The sequence below is a fragment of the Toxoplasma gondii genome, chromosome X (assembly GCF_000006565.2).
Source record: "Toxoplasma gondii ME49 chromosome X, whole genome shotgun sequence".
NCBI classification, from domain to species: domain Eukaryota; phylum Apicomplexa; class Conoidasida; order Eucoccidiorida; family Sarcocystidae; genus Toxoplasma; species Toxoplasma gondii.
In genome coordinates, this window is record NC_031478.1 from 5,574,026 (window position 1) to 5,601,886 (window position 27,861).

The following is a 27,861-nucleotide window of genomic DNA, read 5'->3' on the forward strand; positions in this document are numbered from 1 at the left end:
TGGGCGTCCGTTGAACGCTAGTCCTGCCTCACCAGGACGGGAAGTCTTGGAACCACCAAGAGCATGCATTTAAACCGTAAACTGTTTCACAACAGAGCTTTCAGTCCACCTCAAACGGGGTCCAGGAGTACTGTGAGGGGGGAAATGTCAAGGGCACAGCCGTGCAAAAGTTTAGGGACCGTCGTATTTGCATGTGGCCATAACACCATTAGGACGGTAAGATTAGCAACTTCTCGAAGGTAAAACAGAGAGAGACTGGTGCCTTCTAGTCAGCTTCCACCTGCTTCACAAACGCAACTACTTGCGCATAGGGCGCGTCTAGACGCTTCACGGGGAGAGTTAGAAAAACAGTCTGTCGCCTAGCAGAAGAAGATGCGTCAAGGAAATTGATGAGATCAGGAAAGGCAACAAGTGGTTAAATGACAACATAACTAGAAAATCGTCCCGCTCCACGTTCAGGTGGCGATGCTCACACAGAGATCGGGCTGTATGCATGAGCGTGCATATGCACCGATAGAAAGGAATGTTGTACTAACCTCCGGAGATAGAGGGGTGATAATTAGAGCGAATCTTCAAGCGGCCGAATACGAAATACGAGATGGAGCACACCGTTCGCAGTCACAACAATCGGGCTTGTCGTCTGAGTTGCTAGTATGATCAGTACCGTCGCATTGGGAGTGATGATTTCTGATAAGAGTTTTCATAAGCTTTTTCTGGGGAACTCCTTGACAATACGCAACCAGCATTGTGCTCTTCATGTTCCGCGTACGCGTATCGGCAGCAGTGTGTGAGTATATGCATGAATAGATGTGTACACGGGGACAGCTGCGAACGGCCCTAAGCTGACGATTGCACGGCACTGTCGGAGCTACCACTGTGACTCTCCAGGGGAAAGGCGAGTTCTGTAGCTCTGTTGATGTGTGTGCGTGGCGAAAGCTTGCTTGAAACAGAAGAAGGAAAACCGTTCAAAGTAGGAGGGTTTCGACCACTTTAGTTCGCACATGGCGGATGTCTGTCCAGCTCACAAAAGGAAGGCGAGACTGCAGGACTTGAAAAAATCCCTTGCACCTATGAAAAGAACAGAGCGTAGGACGGGAAGAGTCCACTGCCTATTGCCAGGCAACACCTCTAGAGAAAGCATTTTTCTTCGCTGCATGAAGCTGACCGTTGCTTCTCCAATTTGGGTCCCATAGCCCCGCCACAGTCGTAAAATTCTCCTAATTCAAGAGACTTTCGTCCCTCGCTTCAAAGACTCATTCTGAGAGCGATGTCCTTGGTTTGACGCACACGAGAGACGACGTCCTTCACAGAAGCCAAGACACTCTGAACAAAAAATGGAAAACACACCACCTTCGGGGATAAGTAATGACGCTGCGGAGAAGTTTTTGGGAGGAGACAGCTTCCACTCTATTTCACTGTGAACGTGGATCAGATGTCATTCTGATGAGCCGAGACTGTGGAGGGAAACGTAGTTCGTCACAACCGAGGAATCCCGTTTGTGAATGTGTTCGAGGTAGTCTATTTGCACTTGTTATCGAATTGGTATTGCCTAGTGGCCTATGCTGTGGTTCTAATTCGTAGGAGCACGGTTCCATAGGTCCGCTGGACATTTGTCTTCCCTGCTGCTGGGTTCAGCTAAATGGTGCAAGGCCAGTGTAGTTGTCATCTTCACCAAAAAGGCCACCGCGAAGAAGCGTTCGGCCCAGATCACTCCTACGCATTGAGAGGGGCCTGGAGAAGCCTTTGACACCGTGGTGCATTTGTCAAGCGAGCGGGGAGAGACATAATGACGAAACAGCAAAGCGCCAGCAGACACGCCAGAAAACAGGCAAGTAGAGCGCAGCAGTGGCGAAGAGCGACAAGAAAGCACAGAAGCAGGCAAAGCATATCCCATAAAAGCCAGGGCGATCGAGCCTAAGTGGCTGTAAAGAATGCCGTGCCTCACACAAGAGGTAGACACGCGCGCTCTGCTTTCTGTGTGCTTGCATTCCTCGCACTCAACACCAAGCGAGGACGTCTCACAATGCTTGCGCGACTCGACTCCAGAAACTTACTTTTGAACAGCCTCGCCGAGCCGCCCCGTCACGTGCCGCCACAGGCTGTCTCCGCTTTCTCGGAGCGCGCTGGCGCGTCTCATCTCTCGGCTTCTCTCCAGATAACTAGCGCGCGCCATGCCGTCCACTTCTTCTCTCTGGCGCGCGACTCCTGCGAGAAATGCAGGGCAAGCGCCGGTCGCAAAGAGCAAGAAACTCCCACACAGCGCCCCGGCCTCGCATGTGGACGCGAAAGGAAGTCGAGGAAGCGCAGCCAGAGAAGATGAGACAGAAGGGACTCGCGTCCCCAGGCCTTCCGTCAGAGTTATCGCTTCTGCATTCTCTCGGATGCGCTGCCTCTCTCTTTCTCTTCCTTTTCCCTCTTCTTCCTCATGAGCTTCCAGAGCCGCGCGATACAGAAGCCACGCCGTCGCTGGAAACCGACACCGCCAGCCTGGGCGCGCAGGACAGGCTAGCTGCCCCTCGCCCAGATGGCACCCGGCCTCAATGTCGTCTCTCTCAACATCCCAGAAAACAGAGAAATGCGCTTCGCCTTCTTCGCTTCCTTCTGGAACGGGACGACTCCAAGGCCGCCGGACCAGCACGCCGGCGCGGGAGCGCGGAGAAGGAGCGGCGGCGAGCGAGAGACGATACTGAAGAGAGAACGGAAAACCAGAAACCAAGAGAAAGAGGTGAAGCATATGCTGGGGCTTGGACGAGCTGGGAAGACTGCACGCCTTTGACAATGCGGTCTCTCGACCTGTGGCCAGTCTGATGGCTACAGAAAAGACACGAGATACATGAGATTGTAAATAGTCCCGAGAAGATCTTTCGTAATGTACCATTGTAATTTCGCGCAACGTTACGCAGTTTACTGCCAAAAATGCAACTAGGGAGCTATATATACCCCGAAAAAAGAACCAAGACGGCACCAACAAGAAAAGGACTGAATTGTATACAAAGATGCAGCCACAAACAACGCAGAGGAGACAGGGTATTCTAAACCACGAAGAAAAGGAGACAACGCCAATGCGTTTGGATACACAGACGAGGGCTTTTGTTCCCCAGACAGGCGCTCTTTGAATCCCCAAAACAGAGGAACTCGAGAAAAACGTCTCAGAAGCTCTCCCTTTTACATCGCGGCCGCCCTCTCACCTGATCGACTGCGTTTTGAAGCGCTGCCAGGCGCCAGCGAGCTCTGTCTTCTTGGCACGCCTCGCCTGTCTCTTGTCCTTCTCCATTTCTCTCCGCCTCCCGAGCATGCAAAACCCTGGCTGTCTCTCTCCGATCTACACGGGCCTCCCGGAGATGGCGGCTGAGCAGATGAGGGCGTAGGAGAACCAGCCACTGCAGGACGTGAGCGAGGACGGCGAGAAGGCACTCCTCTCGTTCGTCTCGACATTCTTCTTCCCCGTCTCCTTCCTGTCCATTTTCACGCGCCAGTTGGCGATACCACGCGCACACAGCCACAGCGACTTGTGCACGTACAGCAGGCCAGCTCTTGAAGCTTTCTGAAGAAACAGCAAAGGCAGGAAGCGGCCGAGAAGACCGGAAAGAAACATGGCGAGTAGCTGCATCTTCCGAGGGATCTTGCAGCTGCCAGGAGTCCTCTGATGGCCTAGACTTGCCGGCACGGAGTGTTTGGCTGTCAGTTGCTTCGCCCGTTTTGCTGTCTCCGAAAATGACAAGACCCGGCAGCGCACTCTGCAGACTCTCTCTCCTCGCGTCCGCCTCCCGCGCGTCTGTCTCAAAAGGCTCCAGCCAGTCTCCGTTCGCAAGCGTGGCGACGACCGCATAGTCCAGAGACGCAGAGCCGAAAGAAGCGCCGGAGAGAGCAGTGAGAGCCACCAGCAGAAGGGCATGTCCTTTTTCAAGGCGTGAAGTCAGCCTCGTCAGTTGGGGTCCCTGAAACAATGGCGCCGCTTCCCAGCCTTGCAGCCACGCCAGAGCCCGCCGCACAGCCTCTTGGGGCCTTTCCGACCCCGAAGCCATCGAGGCCAGGGAAAAGGCAGTTTTCCCCTCGGTAGAGACGGTCAGAAGGTTTAGAGCCGGAGAAGAAGAAAACCACGAAACAGAAGGAAATTCGCGCTCTTGTCCGTCGCCTGCGTCCTGCAAGAAGAAGGAACGTGGAAGCAAATCGAAGTCGGAGGCGAACTCACATTTCCCGCAAATCTTGTCCTCTTGTAAAACACACCTCGTTCCTCTCGTGCTTCCTTCCTTCTCCGTTTCGTGCGTCCTTCTCTCCCCCCGTCCTGTTTCCTCTCGTCTGTCTTTCTCTCTCCCCTTTGTGTTTGCTTCCTTCTCCCTCGCATGTTTCCTTCCTTTCTTCTGCACAGGATGTTCGACACAGCCTTCTCGTACCATCAGACTCCAGTTTGGCGGGGCCATAAGCGCGATGAGAAGCGCCTCTTCCTCGGACTCTGCGCCGGCCAACAGCGAGCGCCACAGAGAGACGGAGGACCTGGGTGAGGCAGGCTGCGGCTGTGGCGTTCGCTTTTTCTCATCTTCTCCGTCTCTCTTCTCTCTCCTTCCTCGTATCTGATCCTTCGCTGTTTCTGCGTCTTCGTCTGGCGCGAACGCAGCGGGCGGGACCCACAACCGGTTTGCTGTCGCCGACAAACACACCACGCTTGGTTCTTGGTCGGTTGCGCCTCCTCGCTGAACATGTCGGTTCTCTTCGTCCTCCACTGCACGGAGGAGAACGACGCCACAGAGCCTGTCCCTCAGTCTCTGCTGCTTCGAACGCCTCTCGCACAAAAGCAAAGGCTTCCCGAGGGGGTCGTCCGTTGCGGCCCTGGTGGCGGAGGAGACAGGATTTTCGCCGCACACATTCTCCCGGTCTGAGTCGCTTCTCCGAAGCCGCGACTGCGAAAAAGACGATCGCGCCTCGATGAACGCTCGACAAAACTCGAAGCCCACGCTTCGCTCCGTCACGCCCAACTGTTCTTCTTCGCTCTTCTCCGTTTCTTCTCCTGCCTCTCCTCCAGACTCTCCTCGCAGCCTTTGGCTCTGCCGCGTGTGCTTCGCGAAAAGGGAGGAGAGAGCGGAGAGAGACAACGGCGAGGAAGGCGCGAGAGCCAACAGCCAAGTGCTCTCTCTCTCTCCGCGTGAAGAGTCTCCGAGTGTCTCTTCCACCTGCGGACCAAGAGGGGTCAGAACTCGCATGCATTGCGCCGTCAGCCACAGAAGAATCGCCTTCAGATGCAAGAAGGGAGAAGGGTCGACGGCGTCAGCCGAAGCGCGAGGCGCGGCCCATGTCCCGCGAGAGGACGCGTCGCAGTGCTGCAGGAGAGAATCGGAGAGAACGAGAGAGAACAGGAGCGTCTGCGCGTCGTTTTCTCTCCTCGGCGTGCGCAGAGTCGAAGAGAAAGAGGAGATGGCGGGGTCCTCCGCGCCACACTCTGCATACAGGGCCATGATCCACGAACAGACTGCCTTCGCTAGTGCAGTGAAAAGAGACTTCCTCAAGGCATCGCTGCCCGGGACGCCGGCGAGGCGCCGCAGAAGCAGCTGGAAGTGATGGCCTGTGTGAGCGAACAAGACGGTTGCGGCATCTGAGACACTGCAGCTTTGAGAGGCAGTTTCCCTGCGACGCGCCTCTCTTCCGCTCGACTCCCCACACAGCCGCGCATGCAAGTTTTGCAGCCAAGGCAGCAACCCTGCTGCGACGAAGGCTCCCACGGCGCTTCCCGCCTCCGCATCAGCGACGAAAGACAGGACCTTTCTGCCGCGCTCAGACTCAACCATGTTCTCGCATGTTTCGTCGACGTCTCCCTCGGAGACAGAGAGACCAGAGAGAAGGTTGGCGGCCCGTGTTCGCAGCGACCGAAGGCCTGCAGCCACAAACGCGCTTCTCGCCTTGGGCTCCTGTATCCGTTCCCCCGCCTGGTCCGCGACTTCGAGCCAAGACTTCCACTCAGGAAAGAGAGATGCCGGACACGAGCACAGGGCAAACCAAAAAGAAGACGCGAAAGCCGGAAACTTTGATTCCTCGCAGTACAACAAAACGTTGACGCATGCAGACGCTAAAGACTCCTGCTGTTGCCGAAGCTCTCCTGGTGGTGAGGAAACCAAAGGAGAGCACGGAGAGAAAGGAGAGGAAGAAGGAGAGGAAGAAGGAGAGGAAGAAGGAGAGGAAGAAGGAGAGGGAGGGCTGGGTGGTTTTTGAGTGTGGGGATCAAAGGAAGGCGACCCTTGAGGAGACATGCGAGGAGGGAAACAAGAGACAGAGAAGGAAGGAGATCGAGCAAGAGCATGATCCCAAGCAGTCGAAAGTAGAAGCCACGCCTCTTGAAAGCGAAGCTTTTGGAGGAGATGGACAGGATCGACGTTCCGAGACATCAGCCGGCTCGCCTTACCCTCACCTCCTTCAACTTCCTCGTCTTCCGCGACTCCTCTATGTTCTCCTTTAAGTACTTCTCCCGCCTGCATCCGCTTCTCCAGGGCTCGACGCATGCGCTGAATGAGGTAAAGAAGTACAGCCTGCCGCACAAACGGGCACCCAGCTTCACGACTCTTCTGCGTTTCACCCCAATGTAACCCGACGCGCACGGAAAGATTCGCTACAGTGGCTTCCCAGCGAGAAAGCGGAATGAAAGGAAGAAGAAGAGATACGAAATCCTCCGCGTCGACGTCGTTTGCAGGCACAGACTGCACTGCTTTCCTTGCCTTGTTTCCTTCCTCTAGATAGTTGCCGGCTTCACCCCCTTCGTTGGCGCCGTCGTCTTCCTGGCTCCCAGGTCCAACAGAAGACAAGGAGACAAGAGACATCGAACTGCATTCTTCTAGTCGCCTTTCTAGGTCACGAAGAAGCAGCGCCTCTGCCACGAAGGAGGAAGGAGATCGCCGAGAGAGAACCGACGGACCCTTCTGGAAGAAGGCCAGCAGAGCAATGCTCTCTCCTTCTCCAGGCAATGACTGGGACTTCTTCCATGAATTCGACCCGCCAAGCGCCTCTAACACAGCATGCAAAAACGGATCTTGTCCACTCTCTTCTTCGCTCTTTGCAGGTGCTTCCTTTCCTCTTCCCGCCTCTCTCTCCTCTTCTTCCTCTCCTGCTCGTTCTGTTTCACATCCTTCTTTCTGCGCTGCCAAGGAGCGAGGAAGGAAAATGGAGGTGATGTCCACGAGAGGAAGAAGAGAAAGGAGAGCAGACATTGCGTCGTCGACCTGGGTGCATCCCAAGCCTGTGTCGCGTATGATCCTCGCCACATTCTCCCTTTGTGCAGTTTCCCTCGAATTCCTTACTCTCTCCTGCAACGGCCATGTTTCGCTTCCGCCTTCCCTCTCTCCTTCTCCGTTTCCCAGCTGCTTTGTCCCCTCCTCTTTGCCATTTATGTCTCTGCACCTTCTCGGTGGCTGCCTGTCATTGCAGAGCACCTCTGCCAAGAACGCACGCGAGGAGCAACCTGCCGCACAAGCGGCGCGCGAGAAGAGCCTTCGAAGGAAGACAGTCTTTTCAAGAATCCCTTGCAAGGCGCCACAGGGAGAAGAGGTACCTGATACTGAAGAAACTGGACGCTCTTTCTCTGTGACAAAGACGCCTGCAGCCTGCAGTTGGGCTCCAAGGTGGAGTGCGCGTCGCTCTTCGTCCCTGTTCTCGGCGCCTCGACTCTTGTCTCCCGATTCAACTTCTCCTCGCGCCTCGTCTCCTCCTACGTCCAGCAGCGTCTTCACCGCCTTTCCAACAACGAGGCCGTCTGTGCTCTTCTCGTAGAAGCGGCAAAAGGCCAGAGCCTTTGTATAGATCCTCAAAAGCCGCAGAATCCATCTGCCTGTCTCCCACACACCTCCTTGCTCTCCTCTTTCGTCTTCTCTCTCCTCCGCTCCCCCTCCTCCTTCCTCCTCTGGCCTGGGGGGCCCTCCTCCGCGTCCTCGCCCGCGATTCTCAGACGGCACGAAGAAGAGAAGAGGTAGCTGCTCGAGCAGCTTCACAACAAAGGAGGATAGAGGCTGGAGGGGTGAGAGGAAGAGACCATCAAATGTTTCAAGACGCATGCGAAAGGCGTCGAGGCCTTCTTGCTCGTGACCCCACGACTGTTCCCTGGACTCCAAAGGAGACAACTGCATGCAGGCCCCCTGTGCCTCTGTTTCTACAACCTCGCGGCAGGCGAGCCTTGGAGCAGACAGTGCCGTAGGTGGGGTCGTGGAATCAGGCTCAGACGAAGCAGCTTGCAGCACTATTTCCGAAAAAGACTCACACGGGTTCGGCGAAGGCTCGAGGGATGAAGAAGATTGCGGATGAGACGCTGAAAATGGTCCCGACTCACTGGACGAGGTCAGAAGCTCTTCACACCTTCTTGCATCTTTCTTACTCGTTTGCAAGGTCTCAAAACCCACCCCTCGCTCGTCGAACTCTCCACCGGCTCTCCGCTCTCTTGTTTGGTTCCTGTGCTCTCTCTTGGCCTCAGCCCCGATCACCCCTGTCTCCTGCGTTCGCGCTTCCCTACGCCGCGCCTCAGCGGGCACCTCCTGCACTCTCCCGTGTTTCTGCGACTCTGTCTCTCTTACGCGGTCGCCAGAGAGAGACAGGAGGGAGAAGGCGACGCCACGCCCCTCCAAGGGGCGGGACTCCAAGCCGTTCAGAGGCCACTGAAGAGCACTGGCGACGGGAAGAAGCGCCGTTGCAAAGTCGAGTTTCTCTGGAAACGCCTGAGTAACTTGCAGCAGCAGCTGACGCCTGAAAGCGGCGTCGCGAGCAAGCAAGGGGAGCAACGGAGCGTCTGCCGTATTCAGAGTGCTCGCTTCTCTGAGCACATCTCCGCCGAACGCGACAGCCCGGGCTCGTCGCTGCCCTATGTCGCCGTCTGTCTCTTCTTTCTTCTTCGGCAGGAGACCGAGAAGAAGCAGCACGGCGTCAGAAACATGGAAGAAATCCCGGACGAGGAAGAGTGAGTGGACAAGCGCAGCGGCGGAGACAAAGACAGCATGCGCTGTCTCGCCTCGCCCCTGCTCTCTTACGGGGTGGCTGATCCTCGAGAGCGAAGCCACAGAGGCAAGACAGTCTCCTGACGAATGGGAAGCGAAGAAAAGCAACACCCACCGAAGAAGAAGCTGCAGAAGCACCTCCGTGGAGACATCGGCTCGGGCCGCGCATGCGGCACCGTTCCACGCTCGCGCCGGCGGACAGAACGCAGCATTCAACGCAGAGACCGAAGGTGACACGGGAGAGAGCTCAGAGGAGACACTATTTCTCTCTCCGCTTCTCTCGACAGCGTCGCCAGAGGCAGAGAGATAACTGCGCAGCAGCGCAAACGCGCACTGTGGCAAAGCAAAGGGACCGAAAGTCGCGGCTCCCTGTAGAGAGCTTCTCGTGGCTCCGACCTTCTTCCACGGCCCGAGGGACCTGGAACTCGAAAACACGGCTGCGCCTCCAGACGCAGAACAAGGACTCGGAGAGCACGAAGCTGGAGAGTTCAGAGAGAGAAGCGCTGCGACGAGGAAGGCAGCTTCGACGTCGGTCTGCAGCAGTGCATGCAGGAAAGGTTGGACGCCTGCGACATGCCTTTCGGCGAGAGAGAGGCGAAAACGCCTTTCGCCCTTTATGACGTACGGCTCCAGTTCCCCGCCCACGCGCCTGCTCGGCTGCTTCCCCTTGAAGCGCTCTGTCGTCTCGCGCTCTTCCCCACTGTCTGTGTCTGTCTGGAGCAGAAAAAAGCCGAAAAGAAGCAGAGGGAGATCCCATCCCGATGCGGGCGAAAAAGAGAGAAGAGACTGCCTCTCGAGGCCGCTGGCAGGCGGTTGCTGGTTGGAAGCAAAAGGCATCGAGAGCGGAGGCCGCACAGCGACTGCTTGGGGCCAAAAGCGGAGAGAGGGAAGGATCGACGGCCCCACGGCACTCAACTCGGCCACTGACTCAAGGACGTGCGCCTCCGCAATGAGAATCGCTTCTGGAGACACCTCTGAATCTCCGTGTCCCTCTATTCGCCTCGCGACCGTTTCCGCCTTCTTGTCGTCACCCTCCTTCGCCCCGTATGGTAAGAAGCGGCTGAAACCCAGGCGAGAAGACGTCCTCTCCTGCTCCTCCTTCCTTCCACTTTCTCCCTCATGTTCTGCCTCACGGAAAGGCGCGTTCTTCTCTGCTCTTGCTATCGGCCCTTCATGCCTCTGCACCTGCCCCCCAGCCGGCAAAGTCCCAGCGACGTTTGCGTCTGCGGGAGGCGCCTCTCCTGCAGAGGTCCCCTCTCCGTGTTGCCTCCTTTCCTTCTCTCCAATCGAAGAGGAGCACCGTGGCCTCACAGCATGAAGGGCGTCCGCGAGCGGCCCTGCCAAATCTCCCCGAGGTAGGCTTGGCCTTTCAGGGGTCGTGCGCGGGTCGGAGGCGTCTCTCATTCTCCCTATGTCTCCTGTGGAGGCGCGAGACGAGAACGGCGAAACTTCCGACCCTGCTGTATCCTCGGCCCCGCCGGTGGCTTCTGGCTCCGCGGCTCGTCCTTCCCTGCCGTCCCCGAGAAAGGAGGAAGACCCTGATAGCGAACCCAAGCGCTTGTCGTACTCCTGCCGCGCTCGCAATGCTGCAAAGTTCACCATGCCCTCAGCCACACCAATCGCAGAAAAAACCAAGGCCGCCGGAGCGACCGGCGGGGGCCTTATCGTGCGGAGAGAAGATGAAAAAACAGAAGATGGAGGAGAGGAAAGTGACGAGGAGGACGAAGCGTCCGCTGAGCCTTCACTGGCAGATGTGCTGTCGGCTGGTGGAGCGTCGCGGCTCGAAGCTGACAGACCGAGGGCTTGTCGCGCCCGCAGAAAGAGCGAAGTAGTTAAGATCTTTGGGAAGACGGAAGGGGCGGTCATATCCTCTCGAACGAGAACGTCCGAGGTTCCAGCTCCTGCTTTCCCGCCTGTGGACCGACAGGGCGACTTCTCTGCTTCACGATCTCTCACTTGCTCCAAGCGGCCGGCCCCTCCACGCGTCCAGAAGGTGGACGCTCCGCCTGGAAGAGCCAGCAGCTTGCTCACACTCTCCTCTTCTCTGTTTCCTCCAGCTTTGCCCTCCTTCAGACTTGAAAATGGCCAAGGAGAGCAGGAGGGCAAGGCGGACGCGCCGCTTGAAAACCAGTCCGCACTCGTAGCGGGGATCCAACCGGAACTGGAGCCGCTCTCTCTTTCCAGAAAAGGCGACTCAGGCAAAGACGTCCCGGTGGGCCTTTTCTGGAGCCCCCCCTCCCCCTCAGGCTGTACTGGGTAGGTCGGGAACGCCTCTCCGTATCTCGGGTCGCCGAGAAAGCTCTGGGCATCCGCCGCTCCGCCCTCGGTGTCTCCTTCGTCGAACGAATTGCCCTTTCCTCGGCTCACCCCCTCACAGGCCTTCCGGGGAAGCAACGCCGCCGCCTGCAGCATGCAGTGCTCGTGCTGGACAGCCGCGAATGCCCCGAGAAGCAACGGCAGGTGAAGCGCGTCGCACCTCCGAACGGCCAAAGCGAGAAGGGCTCCTCGGACATTGGGAGACAAGCAATCCGCTTGCAACGGCGCCTTTTTTGCGTCGACAGAGGAAGAGAAGGAAGAGGAGAAAGACGACGGTCCTTCGCCAGTTTCAAATACAAACGGCAGCGAGCGCTTTTGGGCAAACTGCAGAGTGAGGATAGAGAGAGACGGATCGTTCTCAGCAATCAGGTAGAGGAGACATCTCGATGGACGCTTGCGCCCCTCGCTTCTTCTGGTCGTCCGCTGAAGCGTCTTCTGCGAGGTACACAGCTCAGTTCCGCTCTCTACAGAGTCAACCGCGATGACCCTTTCCCTTTCCTCGCCCTCTGTCAGTGGCCTCACGCGCACCTCGTTCGAGTGTCCAGAGTCTGGTCCGTGTTCGCCTTCGACGGCGTTCCTCTGTTTGTCGTTCGATCTTCTTTCGGCCGCTCTGCGCCTCGTCTCTGTCTCGCCTTCCGGGGATCTCTGTTGCAGGACGAGTAGCGTCGCGAGGACACTGAGGGCCTCTCCCGCCCGCCCTCGGACCCAGTAGGCCCAGGCGCGAGCCTCGTAAAGTCTCCACCTGCCTCTCCAGTTTCCTTCTTCTCCTTCTCTCTCCAACAAGGTGGCGAGCTTCTCCAGAAGCTGGGTCTCGTCAGCTGCCTCAGGACATGCGCGGAGAATCGCCTGCACGACGCGCGCCAAACCGCCGGGCTCTGCAGCCGCCAGCCTCACCTGCAGCGGCGTGGATAGCCAGCCAGAGAGAGAAGCGAGGCCGGAGGCCGGGGACGTAACTGAGACAGACGCAGAGGCAGAAGACGAGAGAGGTCCCCAAGAGTGACTTATCGGCTCTGTTTCCTGGGGCGAGAGCTGTTTCCCGAGTGCATCGCTTGATCGCGCCGAACAGCTGGCTGTAGAGTCGAGACGGCGGCTGCTTTCGGCCTCAGCGGCTCCAAGTTGCGTCACCTCCCCGTCTATAAGCCGATTTTCGGCGCTTAAAGACCCGTAGGAGCGAAGAAGACGCATCGTCGAGGACGCGGCCGAGCCGGAGGCCTCGAGAGCGCCCCGCGCGAGGGCGCCGCCGCCGCGGGCAGCGCCGACCATCGCCGCCTTGGCGGCCTTTGCAGAGGAACCTGCGACCGACGCGAGAGCTACGAACTCGACGCCTAAGACCTTCGTCCCCTCAGCGGAGACAGTCGAGGCAAGGGCGCGGCGAAGCCCGTCGCCAGGGGCGGCATCTCCGGAGACACGTTTCGAGGCGAGGAGGGCGCTGAGCGTTTTAACGAAAGCAAGGAAGCGCAGCTCCGAGCGAATCTGCCGCGCCAGAACCTGGCCTTGTCTGTCCACAGCTAGGCACGTCACGTCTTCCTTGTGTTCCGGAGACAACAAAGGACGACCTGCGTAGGTCGCGAGAGGCGTCTTTGTTCCTCTCTGCAGTTGCGTGTCTTGACTGAACGCCTCGACTTCCTCGCTCTGGAGTCCAGGGCCCGCCGCCTCCCCTCTGCATGGATTCCGCTCCGCTCTGCGCTGTGATTGCACGCGCCGGCGTTCTCTGTCGAGGCCCAGGCAGATGCGGAGGAGCTCGCGAGCTGCGGCCAGCGAAGGGTCAGTGAGGCTCGGGGCTGCATTGACAAGGTCGCGGGCGCAGGCCAGGAGGCAAGCTGCAGCGCGAGGAAAGAAGGCTTCGAGCCGCGCGTCTCCGGCGAGCAGGGCAACGTCCCGCCACCTCTCCAGAAGCGCCTCGACCAGAAGTCGCTTCGCCGAGAAGGTCGAAGCCACGCGAGGCGCGCGGGCGAGGCTTGAGCCCGAGGCGCGGGCCAGCGGCCGCAGGTGCTGGAGAACCGACGCGAAGCCACCAGCCGACGGCGACGACGGGGCCGACGAGACAAAAGAGACTTCTGTCGCGCATGTCGTCAAGAGGATCTCGTACAGCTCCTCGGGGGGGAGGGCCGCGCACGCCCGCTGATGTAAGTACACCGCGCGGTCCAGAAGTTCGTTGCACGTGATAGGCTGCGAGCAGATCGCGACTCCCTCACATGAAGAATAGACGTAGCTTTCTGTTTCTGGAGTTGTTCCGGCGCTCGTTGCTCTCGGGGTGCGACACAGCGCCCTCAAGAGAGAGGCGCACATGAGGCGGGCCGAAGATGGAGACAGGCACGCCGCTTTCAGCTGCTGAAACGTGACACTGGGAGGCGAGGGAGAAAGGTGACGGTTCAGGAATTCGATAGCGTCGAGGTGTTGCTCCAGCATGTCGGCTCCTCCCGCCAGAACGCGCAGGCGCTTTCTCCTCTCCAGTACCCAGGCTCTCTCTGCTCTCTCCAACTGTCCCCTCGACCTCTCCGTGCAGCCTGTGTCTCCGCCGTGCGTTTTCTCACCGCGTTCTTCCTTCCCAGCCGGGAACACCGGTTCGACGGCGTCCTCTTCTTCAAAGCTCTGGGGAAGCGCGTTGTACAGGCGGTCGACGAGGGGGAGAAGCGAAGAGGCTGGCAACAGACTGGATCGATGATACACTGCACAGAGAGCGATTTCACCTACGTCTGAACGACGACGCAGGAGACGCACAGACGGAGACACCAGAGGAGAACTCGCACGCACAACCTCCGCCACCACCGCCAAACTCAGGCACCCTAAACGCGAGGCGTCCACGCCTCTGTCCCCAGAAAGACGCAAAGATCTAGTTGCCAAGGAACGATCGCCCAAAGAGCTAGCTGCCGAAGAGTTATCGGGCGCGGACCGAGTGAGGGAAGCAGAGGACCAAGGGAGAACTTCGAGGCAGAAGTCGGCAATTTGCTGGGGCACCGGCGACGCGCAGAAGGCGTTGAGGCACGCACAGAAGTCGGCGGGAGAAGAGAGAGTCGAGCGAGAGAACGGAGAAGCCGAGGCAATCCGAGGGAGAGGCCCCGCGAGTTCCGGGCGCTGAACGTTTCGCCCTCGGCCTCCGCCAAAGGCGCAAGTCAGGTGAAGCTGAAAGCCGAACGCCGGAGAGACCGCGTCACGTGCTGCTTTTCCTTCCCCCGTCTTCCATTCTCGCGCATTCATCCCAAAAAAGATGTCGTCAAACATCAGCTGGGGCTGGACGACTCTTCGCCGCAATTTTTCAACAACACGCACGGCCTCTGCTCTTTCGCGGTCTTCCAGGCGCCCCTCTGGCTCACGGCTGGCGCCTCCTTCGACCTCTCCATCCCCGCTCGCGCTGTCTCTTCGCCACTGAGTGACGCCCGTCAGGAGGGCCAGGCGAGTTTGAAGGGGCAGCTGAATGAAAGTGAAAAAGTCGATGTTTTGCTTCTCTCGAGGAAGGAGAGTTGTCGCTGGGGGCGCGACAACCCCGTGTGTCCGTTCTTCCCAGTTCCTTTTCAGATAAAACAACTCTGATGCCGCCATCTGGTGTGGCGGGGCCTCCCACAGGTCGCTCATGTCGCCGTCGTCTCCCCTCTGCATTCTCGCCGTGGTTTGCGCGCTCCTGCGTCTCTGTACTTCTTCCTCGTAGAACAGAAACTGCGTCAACGCTACATGCAGCGCGTACAAAGCCCGGAGCTGGTCGCCAGCGACGGAGAGCAGCAGCGGCGATGGCGGACCGGGGGACTTGAGCGTTTGCGAGGAAGCGAAGCCGTCGGGTCGGGAGCCCAAGACCGAGTACGGCGAGACCTTGTTCATTTCCTTTTCGCCTTCCTTCGCCTTGGGTTCGCTGCCGAGCGACTCGGAGAGTGACGTGGAGGCTCTGCTACGCCTAGGGCCGGGAAGGTCTTTGTCTCCATCTGCATGGTTCTGAGAGGTCGAATCTTCTTCGGGCGCGTCCCCCACCGCGGCGCCTGCACGCGCCTGTGATGGTTCTGCAGATCCCTGACGCGGAGAGACAGGCTCGCGGTTCGTCGCCCTTGGCGGCTGCGAGCGGCTCCAAGAAGGCGCCTCGGAGGTCAACGGGGACGTGTCTTTCGAGGAGGCGCCGACCGCAAGGACCGCGGCGGCCAGCGCGGAGGCTCGTGCGTCTTCAAGTGTTTTTTCATTCTCTTCGCTGTCCGCGTTTTCTTGCTTTTTGACATCTGGCTTCGCGCCCAGCGTCTCGGCAGTCGGGGTCACAGGCGTCCTCTTTTGTTGTGTGCATCGTCCTACCTCTTCCTGCCCTTCGGGCCACCGGGCTTCCGAGAGAGCCAGCGCCCTCATCGACGCTGCTGCGCGTTCTAAGGCTTGCTTTCGACTCCGGCGGTTCGCTTTCTTGAGACTCTGGGGAAGACGCTGCTTGACGGCGAGAGAGAGCACTGCGTGGAGGAGCGGGAGGGCGACCGTTCGAATCAGCTCCGTTCTCTTCAAGACGACAAACAGACGCCGAAGTGCCCAGGAAAGGAAGCGCCGCGGGTCAGACTCGACGAGGAGAAACGAGGACGCGCTGCCCTCTGGAGCGGAGGAGACCCGCGGCATGGAGGGGGCGGCGACGCTCGAGAGCGCGAGCGGCGGAAAAAAAGCCAGGTCCCAGGGCTCTGAAGAAGCCAGTGGACCACGGCAGGAAGGCGACGAGAGCGAAGAGACGGCAGGAGACAGAAGAGGAAGAAGGTGCAAGTAGTGGACTGGATGCAGAGCTTCCGGAAGAGAAGACAGAATTCGAGGCCAGTGGCGCGTGATAGAGAGGGCGCTCTGCATATTGACCTCTGAAGAGATAGGGCCTTGCAGAACTGCAACAATGCAGTCGAGACGACAGGTTGCGCTCCAGACGCAACAGAGACTTTGGAGAAACGCGTCCGATGTCTCCTCAGAAGAAGAGGTGGGAGAGAGAAGAAGAGACGACAAAGAGAGAGACAAACAAGAAAGAGAGGAGAAAGAAGCAGCCCCTCCCACAGCGTCGAAGCTCCGGGAGAAAGAACTCGCGGCGCCGAAGGAGTGCGACGAAGGCTCCAGGACACTTGTTGAGTGTCGGCTCTGCGGCCAACTCGAGTCGGATGTCCCCCACCCGAAAGGCTGAAGCGGCGTCGACAGAACGAGGGGAGGCCGAGGCGTCACTTGAGTTGGGCGACAGCTGGCGGCGCCAGAGAGAGACGACGTAGGCGAGGCCGAGGCAGGCGAATTGCAGAAGAGCGCGAGAAGCCGACACCGCCGAAGACGTTCTCGAAGCTGTAGAGGAAACCCGTCAAGCGAAAAGCAGGGAACTTGGCACGAAAAGAGACTAGTTTTAGATCGTGTAAACCCGTGGAGCTTTCTTCTCTTCAGCACTGTGTCAGCTGTCAACAGGCGCTCGCTGGTTTATTAAAAGAAGAGATCTCTCTGCTGGAATTCGTCCAACCTCCGGGATGTTTCACTGTGTCAACTAAACACAGATGCACACGCGTGACGGGGAAGGTCGAGGGTCAGAGATCTTTGCAGTTGATGGAACTTCATTCCTTTCAAAGGCGCCGCAGAACAAGCGGAAACACTCACCTCTTCGCGGTCTTTCGCCTGCTCTGGCGTTTGAGAGCCTGCCGCCACTCCGCGTCCGCTTCCTGCTCCCCGTTCGAGCGGGGAGGAAACACCATACGCAGGCGATGCAGGCCTTTCCATGTCTCCGTCGCTGAGGAGATATACGAGAATCCTCTCGAGGCGCTCCAGGCCTTGCGACCACCGCTGGATACTCTCTGCCTCTTCTCGCTCTTCTTCCTGTCGCCGGTGTTTCTCTGTGTCCCTCGCTTTTTCATCTTTTTCTGCTCCACAGGGTAGGGCGCGAAGCTCGGGCCTGGGAGACCCTGTTCCCTTGGAAGTCGCCTCAGGTTGCAGCGCATGTGCAGAGAGAGACGAGGCAGCAGGGGAGGCGGAAGGCGGGGAAACCAGTTGAAAGGGGTTGTAAGCGAGAGCTTGTGAGACCAGCCACCCGGGGTCTCTAGGACACAAGGAGAAAAAAACCTAAGACGCAAATACAGACCGCGAGCAGAAGACGTGCAGAGAACGAGTCGCTCGGATATAGTACATTTCTGCATTTGTGTGTTACCTCTCTTCGTGCAATCCGTCCATTCGCTCCACTGGCCACGACGGATGAAGCGCATCCTTTTTCAAGATGCGCAAGTCAAAAAACGCCTGCATGAGTGGTTGTGTCGCCACAAATGCACATCTCCAAAAAGGATTCGGTAGAGATGAGCAAGTGGAAAAAATGTCATTTCGTGTGTACACATCGAGAAAATGAGGCGCCGTTCTCTTCCTTCGTCGCACTGTGTCCATTTCACCACTTACGATACCCACTCTGGCAAACGGATCGACGTTGCCGCTTTACAAACACATGCACGCGTGAGAGAGTGTCTGATATTCGATTGGATTTATAGAGCGTTTTGCGGTGCGATGTACGTGATTCGCGAATCAAGCGGTTCACTCCTCTTTGCCATCATTCGTTTCTCGAGTGAAGGACATGTATCAGAAATTTAATCGTGGGCTCGTCGAGAGCCTGCCGGCTACTCCGCATTTAGACACGGAACAGGCTCACTTGCTATCACCCTAAAGTCCAATCCTCCTCTTCGAAGTGGCCTCTCTGTTGTTCAACTCTTGCTCGAGAGCGACGGGGAGAGCCGGAGAGCTAGCGAGGGCACGAAACGAGGAGCGGAAGAAACAAGAGAGTACAGAAGAGAGATAGGGACTGAAGAATCCAAAGGTTTGCAGTGACCTCGCTTCTCCCTCCCTCTCTCGTTTCATGCATGTGAAACAGGAGGAAACCTGGAGCGGGAGAAAGAGTCGAGACGACCTTTTCTCTTCGGTCTCTTGCCCTCTCTGGTCCGTCTCTCGCTTGCTCTGTTTCGCTCTTTTGCCCGTCCATTTGATATCTTCCGCTCTTCTCTCGTTCTTCCTTGCTGCTCATGGTTCGCAAGCACTCGAAACAGAAGGCCACTTCTTCTTCCTCTCTTCAATTTGAAATGTCTGCAAACAGCCTGCCTCCAGGCTGCTGCGGATATCGCTGAGCGAAGTCGACAAGAACGGTGAGCGCAGCGACAGCCTGGATCCCTGCACTCTACACCCCGTCCTCTTCTCCCGTCTTCACCACATTGGACGCACGCAAGCAATCTCCTCGTTGTTCACAAGTCTTTCTACCTACCTACATATATATATATATATGCATATATGTTTGTAAATATGAACAGAGATACCTGTGCAGCCTAAAATCTGCCTGACACCGAATGTGTCCAGAATGAGTACAATAGGCGCATGCATGCGTCTAGAAAATCGACTTCCACACACGCAAACAGATGTGTGTCGGAGCTCCTGCATCACACGCTACCCGCTTCTACTCTCGACATACGTACGCACATATGTAACGAAAGCCTACATCCTTACACGCTACCTGTCTTAACCGCATCTGGAAGTGCATGCATTAAAAAAACTGCGTGCACAAAATATAAGCTGCCCTTTCCCCCGTAAGACGTGTGAGGTGTAAGAGGGACTGGCATCCGGCTCGACAGTTCTGGGGCTCGAGGACGGCAAGTCGTCCGCGCTGTCCAAGAGCGTCCCTTTCCTTCCCCAGTGCAGTGTTTTTTCCGCGCATGCATGTGCTGCTCACATGGAGAAGATCTGCAAGTGCTCACCGGCAGCGAAAACCTCAAATGTGTCCGAACAGCTGCACTCCCAAAGCGTTCTTATCGATTATAATGAGCAACAACCTACCGTATGTTGCATACATACGGACACACATATGCATGCAGATAACTATCCATGCATGCGTCTACCGCATAAACCCGTCGTAAGTGAAGTTACATATTTATGTCTGTATGAAGATAAATCAAATCCACACCTCTGTATTATTGAGTTTAGTTTTCCGGTCTCCGTTTCTTGTGTCCGTTTGCGTTTGCTCCATGTTCAGCCTTTCGGCGTCTCCTGGCTTACCTTGAAGTCTTCTTCCGCCGCATCGGGATGTCTTCCGCGTTCCGTCCACCGCTCTTCTCGAATGTCTTCCAAGAGGTTTCGGTACCATTGGAAGCTGGTCGCTCTCTCTCGCTCGCGCTCCTTGCTTGCAGACTCTGTTTTGCCTTCCTCAGGTGCAGAGAAGACACATGGTTCGCGAGCCAGGTTCTCCAGAGCATTGATGCAGACTCGCTCGGCCTCCGCAAAGCGGGAACGTCGTCTTAACTCCATAGCGAGACGCTCCACGCTCTGGGCCTCTACGGCCCAAATACGAAGCGTGCTCCTTCCTCGTCGAGGACACCAGTCGCCGGCTTCCAAACTCCCCCGCTCCTTCTCTTCATCCCCTTGATTTTCGAGAGTCACAACCAGCGTCAGAGTGTTCGGCGCCACCTCGTCATCTTTTGCCATCCCTTCTGTGCATGTCTGCTTCCCCGCCCCCAGCTCGTGTTCGTCGCCTTCTTCTCCCCAGCTGGGAGGCAGCAGGCCCACACCGAGGGCCTCCGAGGCTGCGCTGCAGGGGCACAGCCACCTCTGGACATTTCCAGTGACCTGGGGCGCGGCGTTCGGCAGAACGGTCAGGACGGGTTTCTCCCAGGGGACTGCGCCGCCTTCTCGCTCGAGAAAAGCGTGCACGCCTTTCAAACTTAGCGCACACACATCCACAGCCATGCTCGGAGTCGGTCGCAGTTCGTCGCAGAGAAGGCCTACGCCTCCGTCTCCACTCGCAGGCTCTTCCGACTGAGCAGCGCCGCTCAAGTTGACAGCGGGACCCGCCTTATCGCCGCCCGAGGCAGGAGACAGACCTCCCTTTCCGCCACCTCTGTACTGATCGACATTGAGGACACTCGTCGTTTTGGCCTGGGAGGTTGTGAGGACTGTCTCTGCATTGCCCGACGGCGCGGCAGAGGCGCCGGCCTTCTGCGCGAAGCCAGCAAGGCCTTGGAGACGCTCGCGGGAGGCTCTCACGCCTAACACGAGAAGGAGGACATCCTCCGCATCTTCCTCGCTTCTCCCAGGAGCAGCAGCGGACGAGAAGGCACAGCCGAGAAGACCGCTGAGGCCCTCGTACTCGGGGTAGCGCTGCAGCGAAGAGACGAGAGAAAACCGATCTTTCACACATGTTTCTGAGGGCGAGGAGACAGCCTGCAACACTGTGGGCTTCGCGAGTGGCTCAGACCCATTCCGAACCTCTCGACGCCCGAGGCTCATGGAAACCCTCAAGGAGGCTACGAGGGGCGCAGGAAGGTAAAGCCACGGGAGGTAAGGAGCAGTGGCAGGGTCTGAAGCGTGGTCAGGCTGCACAGTCGACGCCGAATACGTTTCCTCCGACGTCGCGGACGGACGAGGAGGCGCGGCGGTCGCCTTGTCTTCTGGGTTACCCAACGGCGCGGGCCTTTGCGAGTTTTGCGGGGGGGTCTGTCGAGGCAGCTCGGCCGGTTTCTCAGTTCGGCCAGCGGTTGCGTCGCCCACATGCGCGGATCCAACAGGCGACTTGCCCTCGTTTCTCACAAGAATCAGAACCTCGCACGTCGACAGAGTCACCGCGAGACGGCGCCCGCTGCGGCTCACAGCAATGTGGACGACGTCCACAGCTTCGTCTTGTTCGAGTTTCGGACTCGGCCTGAGCCGACCCTTTGCGGAGCGGCGCGGAAGCGTGCGGGAATCGCTGTCAGCTTTGGGGAATGAAGACAACGGTTGCGAGCAGGAGTAGCCGCGCGCAGAAGCTGGGTCGTGAGAAAGGAGAAATGTCTCAACTTCTTCGTCCGGAAGGCGTTCAGCCGAAGCCGCCTCTTGTCGACTTGAGAATGTTTCTTCAACGTCCAGAGTGAGGAGGGAACGGAGTTCGGCAATGGCGACAGGACGGTAGAACTGCGCGCCCCATGGCTCGTCGAGGAAGGAGAGTACTGTGGTCTCTCCCTCGGCCGGCTCGGGAGGTGACTCGTGGGCATGGCGCAGCCCGAAACTTGCTTCCGGCTTCTGCTCTCGCAGGGAAGCCTCAGCGAGCTTCTCGGCGTCGCTCTGCAAGGATTTCCGCTTGAGACTGGCCGCAACTTTCGCGGCGTATCGGAGGCAGGACAGGAGAGGGAGCAGGAGAACGAACGGGCGATCTAACTCGGTGTTTGGCTCCAGTTCCTCGTCCTCGGCCACGCTTTGCGGCTGCTCTTCGAGGAATGCGCGCTGCAGGCGCAGTTTCTGCGGGTCGTTATAATCTTCTTCATCTAATTCGGGGCGCAGGCGACAGAAATTCGTGACGGCGACCCAGACCCGTCCCTCCTCAGCGTCGAACCCCCCCACAAAGAAACGCTGCGCGCGTCGGTCCAAGGCGTAGGCTGTGGGGGCCGACGGCAGAGTCGGCAGGTGCTCGCTGGTGCAAAACGAAAAAGGCACGTTTTCTGTTGGAAAGGACCAACCAGGCGCCGCTTCCACGGCAGCGGCTCCCCCTGTCTCCTTTCTGTCTTCGCTTTCTGGACACACAGCTGGGGCTTCTGCCTCCGATGCCGCTGCAGCGTCTCGAGTCACGCTCTCTTTAGACGCCTCCGCCTCGTCGCAGGCGGCCTTCAAATCCTCGATAGCTTCACCAGACAGGAAAAGGAGGGACGCCTTCTTCTTCCGGACACTCGCAGAAAACAAAAGAAGGCCGGCGTGAGAACTCACCGCGAGTGAGAGACCGTGAATGGGTGCAGCGATTCGAAACCGGCGCTTGATACGCAGCGGAACCTGCTCCGCAGTTGATGCAGAGTCGACCTCTGACAAGGGGCGAAGAGGACACACTTTGAAAGCTTGGAAAGGAGAAGCAATTGAGGGACGAGACGAAGAAAGGGCGTTGTCCTTGGATCTGTGTACGGACGACGGTTCCGACGAGCTGTGCAGATACGCAGTGTCGTACTGCAGGAGGAAAACATCACCCGAGGCTGAATTTAGGGAGCATTCATCAAGATTTCCCGCAACAAGGAGAAGCCCATGTTCCGGCAGAAGTCTGGCAAGGCCCACTGGCTGCTCGTGGACGTAATAGAAGCTCGCAGACGCCCGTCGAGGCTGTCGGGTCTTCCCCCCTTCTTCTAGGAAGCACGATGAGGGTACAGGAAGGACGTAGCAGTACACCGTGGAGTCGCGCCACGCTGTCACACACACCTGGTTTCGCCACCGGCACACATGTGAGTTTGGTAGCAGCGACGACAGTTCAGGACAACAAAGGGGGGACGCAGGAAGAGACGCAGCAGAGCCGGGACCCGCTGCTACTTCTGGGCTGCTGACCCTTCCCCGTGCCGGACCAAGCAACCGGCCGATAAGGGGGAGACGTCTGAAGAAAGAGACCTCCGCAGGGATGCTTGAAGATGTGCGTGGAATGGCGAAAGAGGTCCGAGATGCAAGAGGAAAAGCTTGCAAGTCTACGGCGCAGGACGCGACAACACGGGCGGCAACTGCATACGACTGAGCAGGGCTGCATGCAGACACTTCCCCGCCTCCGTTCCCGCCAGGTACTTGCGCGCTTCCGCCTCTGCCTAGCTCCCGCACATCCCCGTAGGTTATTCGATGCGAAAAGGCTTGCCCGCTCGTGCACGAGGAAGGAAAAGAGACTCTCGGATCTTCCATGGTGATTCTCAAAACCAGTTGTCTAGAATAACGAAATGCCGAGAAGGCCCCTCCAGAAAACCAAAAGTGGCGCAGGGCCACTCAGGACATATTCACAACAGCAGTCGCTTGAGGTCGTTAGTCATTGGCCCTTTTCGGAGTGATTTTCTGACAGAACAGGTTAGCCGGTCCAAAACGGCACCTCAACAGAAACCGAAACTCCTTTAATCTTCGTCTTAGTCTCCCGATCTTCAGTGTAGGGGTGACGAAGACTTTTCGATTCCCTATGAGGCGCAACGAGGGTGGAAACGTCGGAACACCGTCTACCGTGGACACTCTGCAGACTCCGCAGGACAGAACGAAGTAGCTTTGTCTAAGACAAAAACATGGATACGGTGAGGGTGTCTGTCAACCTCCAGCAGTTAGAATGGAGGCGAATCTGATAGAGCGGTCTGCAGCAGGGAAACGGCAAGGCCCAGGTTACCAACGACAATTTAGACAGCCTATGCAGCGGCTGGGGTCCCCGGTGAATTATGTGGAGTCCCAGGGCATCGTGTAACAACTACAGCACAGACAACGAACCATGTTCCCTTTGAAAAGAAGAAGAGCGGAAACCTGTACAAGAATTGGCAACCTTACTTTTCTACCGTTTACCGGGGACAGATCTGCAGCAGGAGAAGACACCTTGCTGCAAAGAAACTGCGAAGGAACGGTGCCAAAGAACTCATTTTGCCACTCACATGTCTAACTTCATCAAGCAATTAGCCGCCGGACAAGAAACCATCGTGTTGTCTGCACCTGTGTGACCTACCGGGAGATTTATTCCGAACGCTGAACCGCCTACGTTGGTTGCACGGGACGTTGGTGTGCCGCAAGGGACGAGAGAGACCATAAAATGAGGTGGAACGGCACACAAGTCAAGAGTCTACGACATGCAGTTCGGACAAGACTCTTCCCGGTCGCATGGAACAGGCGATAAGCGCTGCAGTGTTAAAACTCACATCAGGACACATCTATCTGGGTCCGCGTAGTGCACACCTTCAGTGCGGAAAGCGTTTTCCGCGGCAAAGATCTCTTCCCGTGTAGAGAAGACGCACTGCATGCGGTGTACTCTACCACATCTGACCGCCAATTATCGGTGGTCACTTCCGCCGAACATGTTGTCTTGCTTATTGTTTCGTCGCCAGCATACTCACAATTTCTGTTTCACACGGTAACGTCCAGAGGAACGCAACCGGCAAGCATCCGACAGGTCGCTGGCCTGTCAAAAGGCCACAGCTGGAAGTGGTTCCGCCTCGTGCCTTGAGACGTCCTGCCCGTCCAAGCCGCGAGATCACGTCCGTCACAAAAGTGTGTAGTAGTTGGTGTGGCAGGTGATCATGCCGGTCAAGCACGAACTGATTCTGCGATAATGGCAAGTCTCCAGTCCCAATGCGACAGACCTTTCGTCTTGCACATACTAGCTTCACTGGCTACAGGGTATGCCAAGCAGTGCCTAGTCGGTCACCTATGCGCCGATTTTAAATTAAACACTTACATAAAAACAGCTAGCATCTCTCCATAACGTGGCATATATGCGGAAGGGTTTGGCGAGACACAACATCGGGGCGTCGAGATGGACATGACAGACGTTTAGCACATCAGCGGGTGAAAGAAGCCCTCACATTCACAGACTGGAAAGTCGCATACACAAGTCGCGTATTAGGAGAACCTGGCTTTCTGCGTGATACCCGTAACCTGAAACGCGTGGCATTCGAGCATATCGTGTATCTTAGAAGTTGACGACATCGTTGTACACGAATTCCCGAACGCATGGTCAGTCTCTGACCATTCAGTTTGGCTCCCAGCCCCTTTGCTAGGCTGTGGGAGTCAGAACAGGCAAGGCACCATTTGTCAGTCAAATTAATTCACTCCTTTCCGCCATTAGAGGTTGTCCGTTTGTCTATAGTCCTCGTGTTTACAAGCGTTATGTTGGCATCGATTTTCAGCCATATGCCTCAACAACACAGAAAGAGCTCGCTTTGTACATATTGTTTGCTACAACCACGGACACGACGGATACAATTGACGTCGAGATTCGCTCTCCGATATGCAACGCGTCGCCGTGCATCTCCTAGGTGGGTTTTTAGCCCTTAAAAGCATCTGTCTCTCCTAAGAAACCGGATGGTTGGGTACAATTTGGCGTCAGCGTTAAACAGGATCACTGGGATGCAGACTAAGTCAGTGTCAATTTTTCGCCATCCACACTAAGTGCCATGGCAAAATGTGTGTACCTCTGAAGGCATTTGTGTGTGCTTGGGAGACCGCCTTTTGCCGTGCCCATGTATATATTGGGATCATTCTTCCCGAGTATCGTAAACGAAAGATCCTTTGTAAGTCTGTTGCTGAGCGATTCATCGACGCTGCAACGATGGAACTCAAAACAAGGTTCTGCATATATCGCTTCTCCGAACGGTGAAGGAAGCCCAAATCTGGTGTTTCCCTCTCCCCAACAAGCAATCGCAATTCGTTGTCCCTTGACAGCATACCAACCATCTGCGTCCTCACGAAAACGCCTTCGCATGCCGTGATACCATTCATCTGGTCAGTGTTTTTTTGCAATGTGTGTCAGTTGAAAAAAAACGAAAACCATGAGCTGCTGGTGGTTCTTGTTCACGGGCTGCTGACACCTAGCAGAAAACTGTATTCTCAGAGGGAATCGCGTCTCCTTGAAACCGCTTTTCATCAGGGAAAACAAGCTGTGTAAGTGTCTGAAGCTGGGTTCTTTATGACTCCCTTTTGAGCGGTAACTTAATACTGAACGTGTAAGAGAACCGATTGATGGTTTCCACACATGTGACGTTTTATGAATTCTACTGAGATAAACTGGATAGCACAGAATGTTGTCTGTGTATCTTCTCCTTAAAGCCGTAGTAGCCTGTTTTCGTGTCTCTTAAGGCGACAGATGCTTTCTTGGCGTCTGATAAGCATCGCATTTTTGAACAGCTCTGTGGTCTGTTTTTGCTCGTCTTTTCGGAGTCTGGACCGGCAACGTCGAAGACGGTACTGCTTTCAGAACGAGGCTTCCTGGTGCCCAGGTGTCGAGAGGGGAAGGTTCTGGCATTTCCCCGCATGTCCACAACGAAGCATCAAGATCCTTGTCTCCTGGATCGAACTCTATACAGCACATTTTTACATTTGACAACAACACTTTCCAAGTGAAGTACGCGGCAAAAGAAAAGCACTTGCGATCAATTAGCCTCCGATACAGTAGTGCAGCACCAGTGTCTATCATTTCTTCAACGATCTGTTGACTAATGCCTTCCGCGATTGTCGGCGCGAGGTCGGCGTCAGTGTCACCATCCCCATGCTTTCGACCAGCCTTAACAACATCAGTTTTCTGGGCCCGATTCCTCTTGCCGGCTACAGCAGACAAAGGAATTGTCGAGCTCGTCTTAGAAGAGTTGTGCTTCAAAGTCGACATTGCTGGGCTGCATGGAGAAGGGATTAAATGTTGAGCTGTATCTGGGGCAGAGTCAGACAGTTGTACCACACATGGCAGCCACCTCGAACTGGTTGCTCACTCCAGAAACAAAGTCAAAATTTGCTTACGTAACTCTCTTCAACTGTTGAAAATGCACGACTGTGTCGGGCGGTGCTGTCGTGGCTTTCCAGCCAAAGCAGGTTATGCCAGTCGGAGGGCAAGGCCTGGCTGGGATAGCTGTGTGGACATGCCGCGAGACCGAGACCGATTCACTGCAGCTGCGCAGAAGGTGTATATGGTAAATGCACAGATGATCTCACCACTAACTGTTTTAGGGGTCTTCGGCGTTCATGCTGCCGTAAACTGTGCGGCCGCTTAATTCCTGTTGCTGCGCAGGAACGTAGGACTATGGACAAAATACGTTCCGAAGACGATTAAGGTTTTACTCTCTGAGGGGTAGCGCATTCACCAATGTCCTGTTCATACTAGAAAATTTGACTTAAAGACAAGAGTGCAGATGAACACCAGCAGACCGAGGAAGTTGATAAAATCATTCGGCGGAGTGGGGCGTGTAAAGTCAACTGTGTGGCCCACCAGCAATATAGCCGTGATCCACCTCGTACATTCCGTGCTGCACAAGATATCGGGTATCCGCCAAGTGTCTGACAGTACGATTTGTCATCACATTATACAGGTCTATAAATTATCTGATCGGCGACTCGCCTGTGGTTGAGGGCCTCAGAACAGCCCATGTTCTTGTCGTATTGTTGCTTCTCTTAAGGCAACGTAAACATAACAGCATGCCTGTATGACCGACAGGTTATGGGTATCCCACCACTACAATGAAGAAACCTTCGAATTTGCAGATGCCGCCTGCATCTCTCAGCGCACTGTGGAACTGACTAGATAATACTGACTGATAACAGCTTGTGAATCAAACTCTGTCAAGCTGTTCACGTTCTCTTAGAAATCGATCGCCTGTGGAGGGGTTCTTCAGCACAAGGATATTGCATGAACTTACTCTTCCAGTTGCCGATCCTGCATTGGGAGAACCAGTTCACGCGCCACAGTGTCAATACGATTTGATGTCGAGGCGGAGCACGATGCTCTACAAACTGTTTGGTGGTTCAGCTTTGTCCACATATAGCACAACCCATCGACCGAGAGAGCTGTTAGACGAGCCCAGGTCATCCGAAAGGAAGCAAACACCACCACGGCAGATATACTGCCTAGAAGGCATGCTGTCCTTGCTCGCGGCAACTCTGAGATAATTTGTTGCGATCTGGGGCGGTTGTCTGCTAGTAGCAACATGACGACTTTCGAAGAAGTGTCTCTCAGTGCAAGTGAAAGACCGTCGGGTGCTCGCCAGTGATGAAAAATATGACTTTGTGAAAATGTCAGGAATGGCTGGTGACCGCTCTCCAAGCATCCACGTAGGATACCACTGAAGAAAATCCTCGTAAGACAATCCAGCGTCATGTGCGCTGTTCTCGTCACACCACTTTTGTACTTTAACATTGGCCACCTGACAGGACATACGACTGCAGG

At 56.5% G+C, this 27,861-nt stretch overlaps 2 protein-coding genes across 2 annotated transcripts; both read right to left on the minus strand.

Moving 5' to 3' along the window:
- Positions 1-971: 971 nt before the first annotated feature.
- Positions 972-22,871, minus strand: TGME49_236930 (hypothetical protein; the record flags this gene model as incomplete). Its single annotated transcript, XM_002369004.1, has 4 exons — positions 972-1,323; positions 2,055-2,686; positions 3,189-15,908; positions 19,260-22,871. The coding sequence occupies 4 exons, from the start codon at positions 22,869-22,871 to the stop codon at positions 1,305-1,307; spliced, it is 16,983 nt and encodes a 5,660-aa protein (XP_002369045.1). The 3' UTR covers positions 972-1,304.
- Positions 22,872-24,999: 2,128 nt separating this feature from the next.
- On the minus strand, positions 25,000-27,826 carry TGME49_236940 (hypothetical protein). Its single transcript, XM_018780474.1, has 2 exons — positions 27,335-27,826; positions 25,000-27,275 (listed from the first exon to the last, which is right to left on the minus strand). Exon 2 carries the CDS (start codon positions 26,311-26,313, stop codon positions 25,783-25,785), a length of 531 nt encoding a protein of 176 aa, XP_018635781.1. The 5' UTR covers positions 26,314-27,275; positions 27,335-27,826; the 3' UTR covers positions 25,000-25,782.
- Between the last annotated feature and the right edge of the window lie 35 nt (positions 27,827-27,861).